Genomic DNA, 15134 nt, shown 5'->3' on the forward strand with positions numbered 1-15134 from the left:
CCCCAGGCAAGTCATTCAACCCTATTTGCCTCAGTTTCTTCATTTGTAAAATGAACTGGAGAAAGAAATGACAAACACTCCAATATCTTTGCTAAGAAAACCTCAAATGGTCATAACAGAGAAGACCAAAATGACTGAACAACAATTTTTACTTTAGCTTATGATTATTTCTCTAGCTAATCTGAATTTATCTGAAGCATAAGATATTTTTCTCCAAGTCTTCATTCTAATTCTGTGTGCATCTACAAATTTCAGGTGTGTTTTTGGTAAATAACTTCTTGGATTCTACTTTCCAATCTTTTCTATTACCCTTTCCTACTTTGAGTCAATTAATCCCATTCATGTTCACAGGTTTAATGCTCAATCAGTATTTCCCTCTGTCATATCCTCTTATACTTTTGCCTCTTTTCTTATTCCCCCTCTTTAGATAGAAGAAAAAGGTGGTAAAGTTGATGTAATATGATCATCACTAATGATCTGCAATTGAAACAATCTGCTTCTACTCATCTACCTCTTCCTTTTTTTTTCTGGTACCGATGAATACCTGATCTGTGGTTCATAACAGACCAGTGGTTTATAAAATTTCCATTTTTCTTTTTTATTCTCTTATTACAACTTGAGGTTGAAGTTTGTTTTTCTTTTTAAACTATTCTTTCCTCTTAAACCTCTCCCTTTCCTTTCCCTATCCCTGCCTATTAACTATTCAATTAAATGTAATACTGTCAAATTATTTACATGTATGTAATTTAACTCTTCTTTATCCAGTTCAGGTAAAAGTGAGAGTCATGTAGAGAATCAATTTCTCCACTCCTTTCTCCATGTTTGTATCCTCATTTTCTCATAGACCCCAATTATGAGACAAAAGTAAGTTCTGCCTCCTGCTTCCTCATGTTTTCCCTAAGGCGTCCTTTCTCCTTCCCTTTTCTCTTTGCTTAAAACCATCCAAACTTCATTCTATATCTTATTTAATTCCCCTTGTGTTTCTTGAAGACATTAGTAATCTAAACAGTTACTTATCTTTTCTCCCCTTCTTAGGATGTAAGGATTTAATCATTTTTTTATCCCCTTCTAATTACTCAAATATAGGTTTCTCTTGATTACTGTGTATGCATTTCATAGTTTCTATTCAGCTCTGGGCCTTTCATTAGGGATGATTGAAAGTCTCCCAATACTTTAATGATACAATGCTTCTTCTATAGGAATCTATTCAATCTTTTTTTTTTTTTTCAAGGCAGTGGGGTTAAAGTGTTTGAGGTCACATTTGAACTCAGGTACTCCTGACTCCAGGGCTGGTGCTCTATCTACTGCGCCACCTAGCTGCCCCGAATCTATTCAATCTTGCAGGATAAATCATTCTTGGTTGTAGACCTTAATCTTTTGATTTTTAAATATTGCACTATGATATAGTGGTTACTTTCTAATCTTGAATGATTTTGGTCATGGTTCCTCGGTACTTGAATTTAATCTTTCTGGCTGCTTGCAGAATTTTTTCTTTGACCTTGAAATTCTGGATTCTGGCTATGACATTCCTGAGATTTTTTCACTGACTTTCCTTACAAGAAGTGACAGGTGGGTTCTTTCTATTTTTATTTGCCCTCTGGTTCTAATAAAGTGGGATTTTTCATTTATTACTTCTTGGAATATAGTAACAAAGGTTTTTTTTTTTTAAATCATAGGTTCAGGGAATCTGATAATTCCGAGAAAATTTTCTTCGGCTTTTTTACAGGTTAGTTGTTTTGGATAGTAGAAACTTTACATTTTCTCCTTTTTCCAATGTTTTGATTTTGTTCAAGTTCTATTTAGTCTATTCTAATTTACAAGAAGTTCACTATTTGGGGTAATATTTTTCATTTTCTAGGTTCCTTTTTCTTCTTCCAGAACTCTTATTTCACTTTTTTCTTTTGCTTCATTTCTCCTAGGTAATCTTATAATCCTTTTGCCCAAGTTATTATTTCCCCTAAGACTCAACTTCTACTTGTTGTGGAGTTTTTCTCTTCTCAGTTTTCCTCTGGAATGCTTTTGATCCATATTTTTTTTTTTGAAGTGTTCATTGTCTTCTCTTCTCTGCTTATATCTCTAGCTTCAATTCTTTATTTGGGCCTTTATAAGGACAGAATCTGCTCTTTGATGTGGTAGTAAGCTCTGGTTTCTTTTAAAATCTCAATTTCCTGGGTTCCTGCTGTTTCACCTTCCATGTATCTGGGCAAATAGGTTTCAGTGTAAAAGGCCAGAGTTCTAATGTTGGCTATCCCCAACCAGGGTACTGTTACAATCTTCCAACCCCCACAGGCCTTCCCTAGTTGGAGTATTGCTATAATCTTTCCGCCTGTTTACCTTTGTGTTGGATTTCCTAGTAGAATCTCTTCCAACGACATGGATTTTGGTTGCATTTTTATGCAGTCCTGATCTAAGAAAAGGAGCTAGTTTTTCTCTTTGGATTCCTTCCATTTTTGAAATTGGTACTATTTTTAGATCATTGCTTGAGAATTTGGGGAAGATTTTGATTCTTTCCTGCAACTATCTTACTTAGAATTCTCTTTGGAGTTTTCTAAATAAAACATTATGTCATCTGCAAAAGGTCTAAGTTGGCTTTCTCCTTACCAATGTTTATACTTTTCTTTCCCTCCCTTAAATATAGCTAGCATTTTGAGAACTAAATAATATAGTAGTGGGGAGAGAACATACTTGCTTTAACACTATATTTACTGGGAAAGCTTCCAGTGTTTCTCTATTACAAATAATACAAGCTCTTTCAAAAATAAAACTTGACATCTGAAGAGGACAGGCATTATATTACATTTTAAATAGATGGATGGTTGGGTATTTTTTTCTGATTTATTATTTCTATAAATAAAGTGCAAATTACTTTTGCCTTAAAGCAGTTCCAAAAGGTGTACAGTAGCAGAGAATTTCTCAGTATGAATTTTTTTTTATTCCCTAATATCTTAAATCCAAGGTGCTAAAGTACTTTATAAATCACAATTCCCAGTGATTGCCCATTGTCTATGAATAAAGTCAAAATAATTTCCTCTGGCATTTAAGGACCTCTACAACTTGGCACCTCTAATTCTTCACTCACGTTTCATACTGATTTTCTTCTGCCAAAGGGAACAGCCATCATGTGATGTATAAATCCAGTGATTTTTCTACCTTTTTATCTTTGGTCACATCATTTCTTGTTGCTTTAATACCCTTCTTCTGCTTGCCTTACTTTTGAAATCATACCCTTGCTTCAATGTTCAACTTGGATAATGCCTTCCTTCTCTATGAAATCTTCCCTGATATCTCAGTAGGAAGACTTTTTCTTCTTTATATCTCTCATCATCATTATTCTTAGAATTTATCTAGCCCTTTAAGGTTTGCAAGGTGCTTTTCAAATATTAATTTATTCTCATAACAACATTGGAATACAAGTTTTATTATAATCTCCATTTAACAGATGAGAAAATTATGGCAGGCAGTGGTTAAGTGACAAGCCCAAGGTCAGCAGTAAATAAGCGTGTGAAGTCGAATTTGAATTCAAGTCCTCCTGCCTCCAGAGTCACAGGATTATTGTATCTAAACCTAGCTGTCAATTATATTAATTTTTATATTATCTATACCTCTCTTGAATTTTTATTCCAATTTATTATGTACTTCAATTACATTATTTTGTTTTTGTTTTGTTGTTGTTTTTTTTTAGGTTTTTGCAAGGCAATGGGGTTAAGTGGCTTTCCCAAGGCCACACAGCTAGGTAATTATTAAGTGTCTGAGGTTGGATTTGAACTCAGGTACTCCTGACTCCAGGGCCAATGCTCTATCCAGTGTGCCACCTAGCTGCCCCTTTCAATTACATTATAATGATATGGTATCATAAATATAAGTTTGCATGGTATCCTTATCATGTAGCACATCTCCCTCCCCAGACTTTAAGTTTCACAAGGGCAGGGCAACTTTTATAATCTTTGTATTTCCCCAAGCATCCCCAAGCCACACAACAGGCACATAATAAATCTTTTTTCTGTATGTTTTATGATTAATTTATCTCGATTTCCCCTTTTTTTTGCTATTAATCCTTGACAGTTACTCAAGCATATTAACCTAGGTTTCCCTTGCTCACACAAGCAAAAGCAAAACCAGGTCACTATTCTAATCCTGAACTGATCTTCCCCTAGATGTGCTCCAGCTGTGGGGGGCATCTCTGGGATAAAGGGTGCTGTAGGCCAGTAATGATGCCTGTTTTCCATTTCTCAAGTCTCTCACAAACATGAAATAATGACTATTCCCTGCTCCTGGGAGAGGCGCTTTGCGGTCCTGCGATTAAGGCCCTAGAGAATGAGGTGATTAGAGCTGTGGCACTCCTGCACCACCAGGCGGGCACGGGGCAGGCTTGTGCCCACTTGCTTCTCTCCAGCGCGGCTCCCCCAGGTCCGCTCGGGAAACTGCGGACTCATGGAGCCCGGGCAGCTGCCGGGGAAGCGGCCAAAGGAAGAGTGGCGCTTTTCCTGCGGGGCTGCGCTGGCACGCGGGCCCGGGGCCGGGTCGGTGCGGGGGGCCCGGGTCCCGGCTGCGGAGGGGCCACGTCCGCCCAGCTCCCTCGTGTCCGCGGCGCCCCCGGCCCCGGAGGCCCGGCTCCGCTCTCCCACGCGCCCGCATCCCGGCCGCGCGTGCCGCCGCCCTCACCTGTGCCGCCCCGCCCCTCCTCCCACCTGCCCCCCACCCGGTCCTCCCCCTCCACGCGCGCCCCGAGGACCTCCCAGGCCCCCCGCCCCGGGGGGGGGGGACGGAGACTCCCCGCCGGTGGCACGCGCCGCCGGCTCCCCCGCCGCATCCGCCCTCCCATTGGCTGCCGGGGTCGGGGCGCTCCCTCCCCGGCCAGCCATTGGTCGGAGCCGCCGCGGTCCTCTCCGCGCAAGCAGCCGCTGACATCACGCCGAGCCCGGCCGTGGCGGCGGCGGCGGCGCCCCCTTCCCTCCCGAGGCCCCTCCGCGGTGCCGGGCGGAGGATGGTGCGAGGTGCCCGGGGCGCCCCCAGCCGCCAGAGCCGCAGCTCCCGGCAGCGCCCCGGGCTCTGCGTGCGGGGCCCGGGCTGAGGGCGGGCGGGCTCCGGGGCCGGGGGTCGGGGCCGGGGCCCCGGCGGAGGCGCCCGCGGCCATGGGGGCCCTGACCAGCAGGCAGCACGCCGGCGTGGAGGAGGTGGACATCCCGTCCAATTCCGTGTACCGCTACCCGCCCAAGTCCGGTGAGAGCGCGGGGCGAGCCGCGGGGGCCGGGCGGGGCCGGGCGTGACCTCTGCGGGCCGCGGCGGCGAGGAGGGGGCGCGGGGAGGGGGCCTCGGGGCTGCCCGCCGCGCTGCCGACGTGGGGGCCGGGCTCCGGGAGGGGCGGCCGGGGCCGGCCCGGCCCGAGTGACTGCTGCGGGGGCCGGAGGCGCACACACTGCGGCCGGGGAGGGGGCGGCCCCCTGCCTGCGGCTCCCCGCGCCCAGGCCCCCTCCTCTCCTGCCGACGGATCCACCCAGGACGGGCCCCGCCTGGACCGCGGCTGCCCGCCGCCGCGCGAGGCAGCGTCCATCCAGGCTCCTCGGCCACGACTGAGGTGGCCCAGCGTCCAAAACCCTGCCCGAGGAGAGAGATGGACACGGTTTGCAAGCCCAAGCACTTCCAAGAGATGGTGGGTTAGGAGACGCAAGCTGAAGTCTTCGTTCCTGGAAAGATCTGTGTTCTCAGCGGACATCACAGCCACATGCCCGGCCTCACCTGCTGTGGTCACCTCCTGGAGTGAGGAGGGAGTGACCACTAAGCATGCAAACTGTACAAATTCAAGTACTACGTTGATTCCACGAGTTAGTGAATCACTTGACGATATTTTAAGTGCAGGAGACACAGGCCTGAAGGGATCCTAGAGATACAAGTGACTTCTTGAAGTGTAGATGGGCAAGAGCAACGCTTGACTGGCTCAGGGCCCCCATAATCAAGGACCAGGATTGCTACCACTTTTCTATCGGCTTCAGACTAGCTGGGACTCTTAGTGCTAGCCATAGTCCAAGATGTTCCCCCTTTCGGTTGAATAGAGACATATTAAATTAAAGACACGGAAAAGCCAGTCTCTCAGCAATATGTTCAATTTCTGCCTGGTGAGGGCAGGGGACCAGACAATGAACCTGCATCCCTGTGGAGAGTCTTGGCAAAGCTCTAATGCTCTCTGCCTTTGTGCCAGAAAATCTTTGCAGAGATGAATATTGTTAGCAGAGAGCTGTTTTTGTCAAGGTGGAATTGTAGGTCAATGACACATTAACAAACTTCTGGCTAATTGCTTCTTTTATGAAGAAAGGTGGCTTCTGGAAAATTTAAAGGTTCATCTTTTTCTTTAGATAGTACAGCTGGATTTAGTGTGTGTTGAAACACCTGTGAATTTTTTTTTTCAATTCACTTCCATGACTAAACTGATTTGTTTAATATTAAGTGTTGATACTTCAAGGCAATAGTCATTCACTGAGTTACACATGGGCAGATTAAATGATATATTTTTATCTGCATCAGTATGAGGCTTTGAAAGCAGAACATATATGTAAACTATTTTTGTTATCATTTAGGAGTTAAAATAGTTTCTGAGTACACAGGTCTTGAACATTATAAGTATAAATGTTAATGTTGGAGCAGTAATATATAGAATATAATGTTTTACATTTTATGCACCAGGACTCAGGATAGTTGATGGTTCTGGTTTAGGAGTAGAATAAAAAGAATCATTCATAGACATACTAACTTTTTATAATAGGAAGTGTACTTAGCTAGAGCATGAAAAAGATGTATATTGCAGTGATATAGCATCAGTTCATGTGAGTGCAATGGTTTTCTTCCTCTGTGTTAGTCACACAGGTGCACTAGTTAGAAGTGTGTGGTGAGTCTGAGGGCAGAGCTTGTGATTTCTCCTCTGACTTTTTAACTAGCCCACTAGGAAATTATGTCAGTGACTAGAGCCAAAGGCCAATTAAGTATTGGGGACAGTTTTGTTACCTCTTAGGGAAAAGCTAACTTAGGCTATGTGACAGAAATTTTAGATTTTTACTCCTACCTCATCTTACCCCTTTGGTGGCAGGATCCTAAAATTATTCCTGGAGAGCTTCCATCACTTAAATGATCATAAAACTTTTATTGAAAACTCAGGGATGCAAAGCCTCAGAGAGGAAAAGAAAAAAATAATAGAAAGATTGCCAGCAACGTAATGACCACTTGAAAAAGTAATATAGTATGAGGGAGAGCAAAATCCCCTCTTTAAGACAGTCCTGGATCTGGTCCATGTGGAAGGTAATACTAAATCACTCTTGATGTGATAATGGCAAAAGAAACACCAAGAATATCAGCACCAAAATTTAGGATAATTTTGGCACTATCACTAATCCATATCAAGAGTCAGTATCATTACGTTAAGGTAGCCAGTAAACCATTACACTCTTACAGTTTGTCAGTCAATACAAAAACTCACTGTTATTTTGGACCAGGCCCATAAGAGACTAGTGCAGAGATTCAGCTTCAGCATTAGAATATAATGATAAAAAATATAATGATTGACCTGTGGGCCATAAAATGCAATAAAAGTGACTTTACTAATAACAAAGTATATAATTCTAAACTTAAAAAGAAGATAATTCAGAGAAAATGGCTGTTCCTCCTTCCCCTACCCTTACCATACACCCCATACATTTACATTCTCCATAAAAATGACCACACACTAGATCAGAAAGATATTCCTGCAGTTCGGTGGGTATTCAACTAAAACCTCTGACACTAACTGCCCATTGACTGAACCTTTTATACCTCAGGTGCCAAGTAAGCCAAATGACGTCCCTGCTCCCTTAAAAGATCTTCCAGTATGCTTAAATAGGTGCTCTTCCTATAACTCTTATCCTCACCATCACCCTTCTCCCCTACAACATCTCCTAGTCCACAAGCCAGAGGGGTAGTAGGATACCAAATCTTTGTTCTTTAAGAACAAGTCAATAAATGATGTGGGCCAGATGTGACAGGCTGCAGACCCCTACTTGCAAGAGCTTGCATGTTACAATGGGCACCATTTCTCCTCTTTTGGGCCAAGTGTATTGTTCTCCTGGGGCTTCAGTACCATGGACTGATTGCTTCTGTATGTTCTACCACATTGGCGAGATTAGGAATAGCTACACAGGATGACTCGGACTACCTCAAGAGATTCTAGCCACTCATATCAGGGTTTGTGCTCCATTCTCTCTTTCTTTTTGGCAGAAGAATCAATGAATGAATGAATGAACAAATATATTTTTTCAATAATTAGCTCTTATTAAAAGAACCAGAAACTATTGATGTCTGAACTAACCACTATCAAGGGTAGGATTCCTCAGAGAAAAATGCAAATCAAATAAGACAGTCAGAAACTCCTTTAGGCCAGCACATGTCCTCTAGTTGCTATGTGCAAGCAGTTACCATTTTTACAAGAGTGGAAAAAGTGTATCCAGGGACTGTACCAGGATTTACTGAGCAGGGGTATCTTACTCATTCGTCATTTGACTTCCCAAGGAGAAAGGGAGTTAGATTTCACAAGAAACTAGAACAAAGTTGTCTTTCCTTTTAAACCGATATAACCACCCCCAGACTTTAGTTAACTAGCTTTGATGTAGTTAGCACATTTGCCCCTATCCCCAATTTTGAAAAGGTCCTTGAGATTCAGAGGAAGATTAAGCATTATTTTTTTTCAAGTGTCTCCCAGTGCCTTGCACCATAGACTTCCAATAGAATACATGTGGCACAGTTCCCAGTGGCCTCCCAATTACTATACAAGTCCCCAGCCACTCATTCAGCATGGTTCTTACACAGACCCTAAATTCTAGTCTTTAGGGAAAGTCTAGTCTTACTACAGCATTTGTGTCTAGATTTCATTATCACTCCCAAATACCAAAAAAAAAGGGGGGGGGGCAAATTCAACTATGTATCATCTTCAGGGAATAATTCTTAATGATTCATAGCTCATTTATGTTTGTCTCTAATTGCTGAATTCCTCTAATGTTCTCTAATTTCCCCCCAGGTTATTGGGGGTAGGCCTCGTGGAATATGGCCAGCACAACTAGAGGCAGGGCCTATACCAGGGAAGCCACAGGCTGCAGGGCTTTGGTAGAAGGGCCTCTAATCACCCATGGCTCTCCTTCCTCTGAGTCATTCTTCTGCTAGTGCCAGATGCCTGCTCAGGTCAGTTTGATGGTTCAAGTTGAGATTCAGAATGAAGTGAGATCCTCAGAGACTACCTAGCAGTTAGCAAAAAGAAGTTTGTTTAACTATAGTGTGGAAAGATATAGCATTAATTCCTCTGGGTGCAGGATCCTGGCCTCTACATTGACCATACTATGGTCAAAACTGTGTCAGACCACTAAGAAACACCTGACTTCTGCCCTAGCTTTTGTTACTTAAGCTACCAGGAAGCTGTGTCAATACTTGAAGGCTTATTTAGTTCCTTGGGCAATTAAACCTCAAAGACAGTTTCAGTACTTTTTAGGGGAAAAGTAGTTTAGTGTATGTGGTGGTGACCTTATTGTATGCCACTTCTACCAGACTTGTTTGGTTTTACCTCTAAGTCTCAACCTTTTGGGGTTTACTTAATTGCAGGACTCATTTGAGAGAAGACTGTGTAATTAGACAAGTAACTATAATTATGTATAGAAGTAAGACTTATAAAGCTAAATTTCTTGTGTCAAGTAGACAAAAGTACTGTGTACTCAGTGTGTACTCAGAAGAAAAAAAAGTGTGCATACATTCATGTCTATTTTAGGCCTGGTAATTAAACTCATTGCTTAGCTTTTGCTGATTAGAGCGACTCTATGGTCTACCCTTTTGCCCCCTGCATGACTTTTAATTGGTCTTTACAAAATTTTAGAGAAGTTTCATCTTTAGTTGAACTTCATCACAATCTATTATTGCCCATTGATGGCTGAAACAGATGTTTGTTAAATGAAGGAAATGAAATTAATGAATCATGTAGTACTTGGGAAATGGTAAAAATCTGTGACTGAATTCAAGCAAAACTAAGAGGCATTTTGGCTTGTTGAGAAATCTAACCTGGAGTGCTAATGATGTCTTCTCATTCTATAACTGATGGTAGAATGGGTGAACTTTTTTTAAGTTGACTGGTATTTCCAGATTGTAAAAGGCAAGAAAGGATTGCAGGCCAGGAGGATAGCCAATGCACAGATACCAGGGAGAGGAGAGATAGAGTGTCCTGTGTGAGGAATAGCAAGAGAACTAGTGTGACTGGACTATAGAGGTCCATAATATATAAGAATACTACAAAGGAAGAAACAGACCAAACTGTTAAGAGTTTTAAATGTCAGACAAAGGAGTTTGTTTGACATTCTAAGTAATGGGGAGTCACTGGAGTTTATTTTGGAGAGGGATGACTCTTTAGGTATGCTCTTTAGGAAAATTGCTTAGGCAGCCATGTGGAGGATGGATTGGAGAAGGGAGAGGCCCAAGGAGATCAACTAGAAGGCCATTATGGTTGCTTAGGTAACAAGTGATGAGGGCCTGTACTGGGTGGTGGCTGTGTGAATGAAGAAGAGACTTGCAGAGTGAGAGTGAGGTCTCAAGGTGGACACAAAGGTTAAAATTTGGGTGACTGGGAGAATGTTGGTACCTTCAACAGTAATAGAGAAGTAGATTTTGTGGGAGAAGGTTTAAGTTTAAGTTTGAGATGGCTACTGAACTTCTGCTTAGAAATGTGTAGTAGGCAGGTGGTTTGGATAGAGTGCTGGGCCTGAAGTCAGGAGGACTTCCTGAGTTCCAATCTAGAGACCCTGGGTAAGTCACTTAACCCTGTTTGCTTCAGATTCGTCATCTGTTAAATGAGCTGGAGAAGAAAATGGAAAATCATTCCAGTATCTTTGCCAGGAAAACCTTAAATAGGGTCATGAAGATTTGGACATGACTGAAATGACTGAACAACAGCAACAACAAGGATGCAGATTGGCGCTCAGGAGAAAGACTAAATAAAGCTCAATGCATAAATCTAAGATCTTTAACTATAAAAATATTTTTAAAGGCAGCTGCAGTAGGGAGAATTTGGCAGTGAAGTAGTTTAAATTAAATTTAAATAGACATATTTACTTATATACATTTTTAAGTTTTGTACATTTTTTAAGTTTAAGATATGCATGAAAATAATTTTTGAAAAAACAGAAGGGATGGGGGAGCTAGTTTCTTTAGCATTTTTAGGATAATACAGAAAGCAGATTATAGCATTATGCTAGTTGACTGTGGCTCTCTTTATTTTTGACCACGAAGCCTATTGATATTGTTATAGCTTTGTTTTATTTTATCACTTAGGTACATTGGTTCCTCTGTTTCTAAGTGCTTATATGAACTTTAACAAAGTCAAGGCTTTACTGAGGAAGATCCTTTTATCCAGGCATGTTGCACTTTGATAAGAGAATCCATATAATAAAATATTGTCAGATCATGTTATTTCTACCTAGCAAGAACTTGAGACTAGATAACAAGGACAATTAAAATGTTTTTAATTCTCAGCTTAAGGAAAGGTAGTACTTTTTCTCTCTGTACCTTTGAGGCTACTTAACTTTTGTTATCAGAGAGTATAAGGTACTAATTTTATACAAGATTTAAGGACGTAAGACTTCAACTTAGTTCTATGATGTACATACATGGGATAGGAACTGGTGCTTGCCTAGGAATATGATATTAAAATAAAGGTGATTGTCCTAGTGTCCCAGGTAATCATTCCATGATATGTGAAACAAAGTGTGTCTTGCATGTTTGAATTCCAAATGAGATCATTATCTGCTCCTTCCTCAGGAAGCAGTTAGCCTGCTCTGAAGCAGTTATGTATCTCTTATCTTGCTAAAGGGATTAATACTTCTTATGGATCTTTGTTGTATGCTAACTCTATGACTATTCACACCAGACAAAGCTTTGGTGGCCACTAAAATTTCCTTGTTTATAATCAGACACAGGCCTCAAGAGTGTGTGTGTGTGTGTGTGTGTGTGTGTTTTGAAGAAAGCATGAACAGCAGGTAAATAGCACAAATGAGCACTGGATGCTTTGATTGAAGCCAGGAGTTAGAACTCTTTTTCCTTACCTCTTCCTTCTCCAACTGATCCAGCAGCAAGTTAGGGCCAAATATTAAGTGTGGTATTCCATCAGTTTTGAGGACCTCTGTCCTGCTCTTGCATCCTGCCAGAGCCCTGGAGGAGTGAGGCTGGGCAAAGAGTGTGTAGAAATCAGACATAACTCTACCCACCTGTGGTACTTCCTCTTGCAAGTGACAAGATGAAGAATGAACTCCTCTTGCTTTCTCTTTCTTCCCTGAAGCCTCTAAAACCAGGTTCAAAGAAATATCTCCAAACTAATGAATTCTGGAAAAGAATTGCTTGAGCCTCCTGTCTCCATAGCAACTCTATCTGGGCAGGGAGCCCAAAAAGCTAGAATTACATTCCTCCCTCTGGTTAGGAATTTTGAAGTCCCCTGTAAAAAAATGAACTAGGGTATACTTGAACTCTTCAATTATAAAACATAAGCATCAAAATAAATACCAGTACTCTGAAATAATAAAGGTAATTTTCCTAGTGTCCCAGGTAATCATTCCATGGTTCATGGAACAAATGCAACAGGTATACCATTAACAATACATGCAACATATCCTTGGACCCAACAATACTGCTACTACTCAATACTACTACTACTACTACTACTACTACTACTACTACTACTACTACTACTACCCTCAAAGAGACCAAAGAAAAAGAAAAGGACTTATATTTATTTATAACAGTTCTTTTTGTGGTGATAAAGAACTGGGAAATGAGGGGCTACCCTTCAATTTGGGAATGACTTAAGTTGAAGTATATGACTGTGATGGAATGCTGTTGGTTTTGGAAGAAATGACGAAGAATGGTTTCAGAAAAACCTGGGAAGCCTTATATGAGTTGATACAAGATAAAATAATCAGAATTGGGAGAACTATGTTTATAGTCACAGCATCGCAACAATAATCAGCTATGAAAGACTTAGCTACTCTAATCAATACAGTGATCCTTAACAAATCCAGAGGACTCATGATGAGAAAAGTGATAAACTCTGAATATGAAAATATGGAAGCATATTATTCCCACTTTGTTTATTTTTTTTGTTTCTCCTCCCACTTCCCCCACCTTCCTGCAAGGGTAATGTAGAAATATGTTTTGAGTGACTACATATATATGATTGTTATTGTTCAGTTATTTTCAGTCATGTCCAATTTTTCATGATTCCACTTAGGGTTTTCTAGGTAAAGATACTAAAGTAGTTCGGCATTTCCTTTTTCAGCTCATTTTACTAAGAAACTAAGGCAAAAGGATTAAGTGACTTGCCCAAGGTCCCACAGCTAGGAAGCGTCTAAAGACAGATTTAAGTTCAAGGAGATAAGCCTTCTTGACTCCAGGCCCTGTACTCTATTCCCTGTACCACCTAGCTAACCATGATTTATATACATCATACATTTGTGTGGAAGATGTAAGTGTTAATTGCCTTTTCAATTGGGAGGGGAGGGGAGGGGCTGAAGGGAGAGAGAAAGTTTGGAACTGAAAATAACATTAAAAATAAATTACATGGAATAAACATAGCATAATAAAAAAATCTCACAATGCTTAATTGACTAAATATCTAAATTACACACAGGACATGTTGCATGCATGTCCTTTGTGTGCATGTACATCCATAGAACTCAAGCAAATAATCTTTTTGTGTTGTTGTTTAACCCAAACAGATGGTGGACTGCATTGAGCCTACGGGCTGCAGTTTGCCAATCCCTCCTTTATATTTGGCTAAAGTTTTAAGCAAGTAAAGAATTGCCTTTGGGTTCAGTCATCTTGTTCTTTTTGAACTAGGGGTCCCTTTAGTTTGAAATAAGGATGTTGAGTAAGGGTACATGGTATCTCCTTTACTAGAAGTTTCACTTTCAGAGCTAGTCTCTGTTTCAGATAGTTTTTATATAACTGATAGGTGGTCTCCTTTCCCCAGTCTGGTGAGTGAGGCATTTATTTTTTTCACCTGCTCATTAGAATGTCCAACTAACTTTTTTTTGTTGTTGTAACAGCTTGTAGGCAATTGTATTTTATAGGGTCCTCCATTTATATTTCTGAAGTTATTTTGCAAACAGGTTATTCGGTTTTTCAGTATCCTTGTATGGTTTAGTTTTTATTGATTTTATAACTTCTTTTCTCCTTGATTTCCATATTTTCTCAATGAAATTTTTCTTTCTTGGAGGTCTTGATAGACCAACAGATTTGGGCATTAAATTGGTGTTTGTTTCCATTAGAGCTATTTTGATCTGAAGTTATGGTTAGTAGATAAACTTCTTTCATCTTCTTTCTCAGCTGAGAGATGTTCTTGATTTGGGTAGTATATCATCTTCATTCTTCTAAACTCCAGAAAGTATAAGTCATTAGATAGGTGTGACCCTCACCCAAGCATAAGAATGTGTGGTAAAAAGCCTATGGAATCATTCCTGGTGGAGTTGACTGCATGTAGTAGAAATGTCACATGTTGACTCTACTGAGAATTTTGTTCTAGTTTTAGACTTCTTTATGTGTTCATCAGTGTGTGATTGAAACACACAGGCTGTGGGTCTCCTCTGGATGGTAAGATATGGTTTCTAGACTTCTTGATTGCTGCCAAATGATAATATTTCATTGGTTAGCTTACTTTTAAAATCTTTACCTCGGACAGAATGAATCCTGGCAGAGAATTCATATGCTGATGAGGCATGTTTCTTCCACAGTATTTTAGCAATGTTAGAAGCTTTCTTGTTCTTGGTTGGGCATATTTTTACGTATCTGGTGAAATGTTCATTCAGAGTAAGAAAGGACTGATTTTTTTTTTTTTTAGTTTTTGCAAGGCAACAGGATTAAGTGGCTTGCCCAAGGCCACACAGCTAGGTAATTATTAAGTGTCTGAGGCCGGATATGAACTCAGGTACTCCTGACTCCAGGGCAGTGCTCTATTCACTACACCACCTAGCTGACCCAATATTTGTTAATTTTGGGGGGGGGGGTGTTAGTTTTTTTCAAGGCAAATGTGCCACCTAATTGCCCCCTATTTGTTAATTTTTTTTTTTTTTAGGTTTTTGCAAGGCAAATGGGGT

At 41.0% G+C, this 15134-nt stretch overlaps 1 protein-coding gene across 5 annotated transcripts in view; it reads left to right on the top strand.

Annotated features, from left to right (window-relative positions):
• The first annotated feature begins 4874 nt into the window (after positions 1-4874).
• Positions 4875-15134, top strand: part of RNF157 (ring finger protein 157) — a 159261-nt gene continuing 149001 nt past the window's right edge. For 2 of the 5 annotated variants that reach the window (XM_074224508.1, XM_074224510.1), the window contains exon 1: positions 4877-5220. In XM_074224508.1, coding sequence (XP_074080609.1) covers positions 5133-5220 — 88 coding nt within the window. In that variant the 5' untranslated portion in view covers positions 4877-5132. Of the gene's footprint in view, positions 5221-5591; positions 9196-15134 lie in introns of those variants that run through there. The other 3 variants (XM_074224507.1, XM_074224506.1, XM_074224509.1) reach the window with 3 other exon arrangements.

This window comes from Macrotis lagotis, chromosome 2 (genome assembly GCF_037893015.1).
Source record: "Macrotis lagotis isolate mMagLag1 chromosome 2, bilby.v1.9.chrom.fasta, whole genome shotgun sequence".
NCBI lineage: Eukaryota > Metazoa > Chordata > Mammalia > Peramelemorphia > Peramelidae > Macrotis > Macrotis lagotis.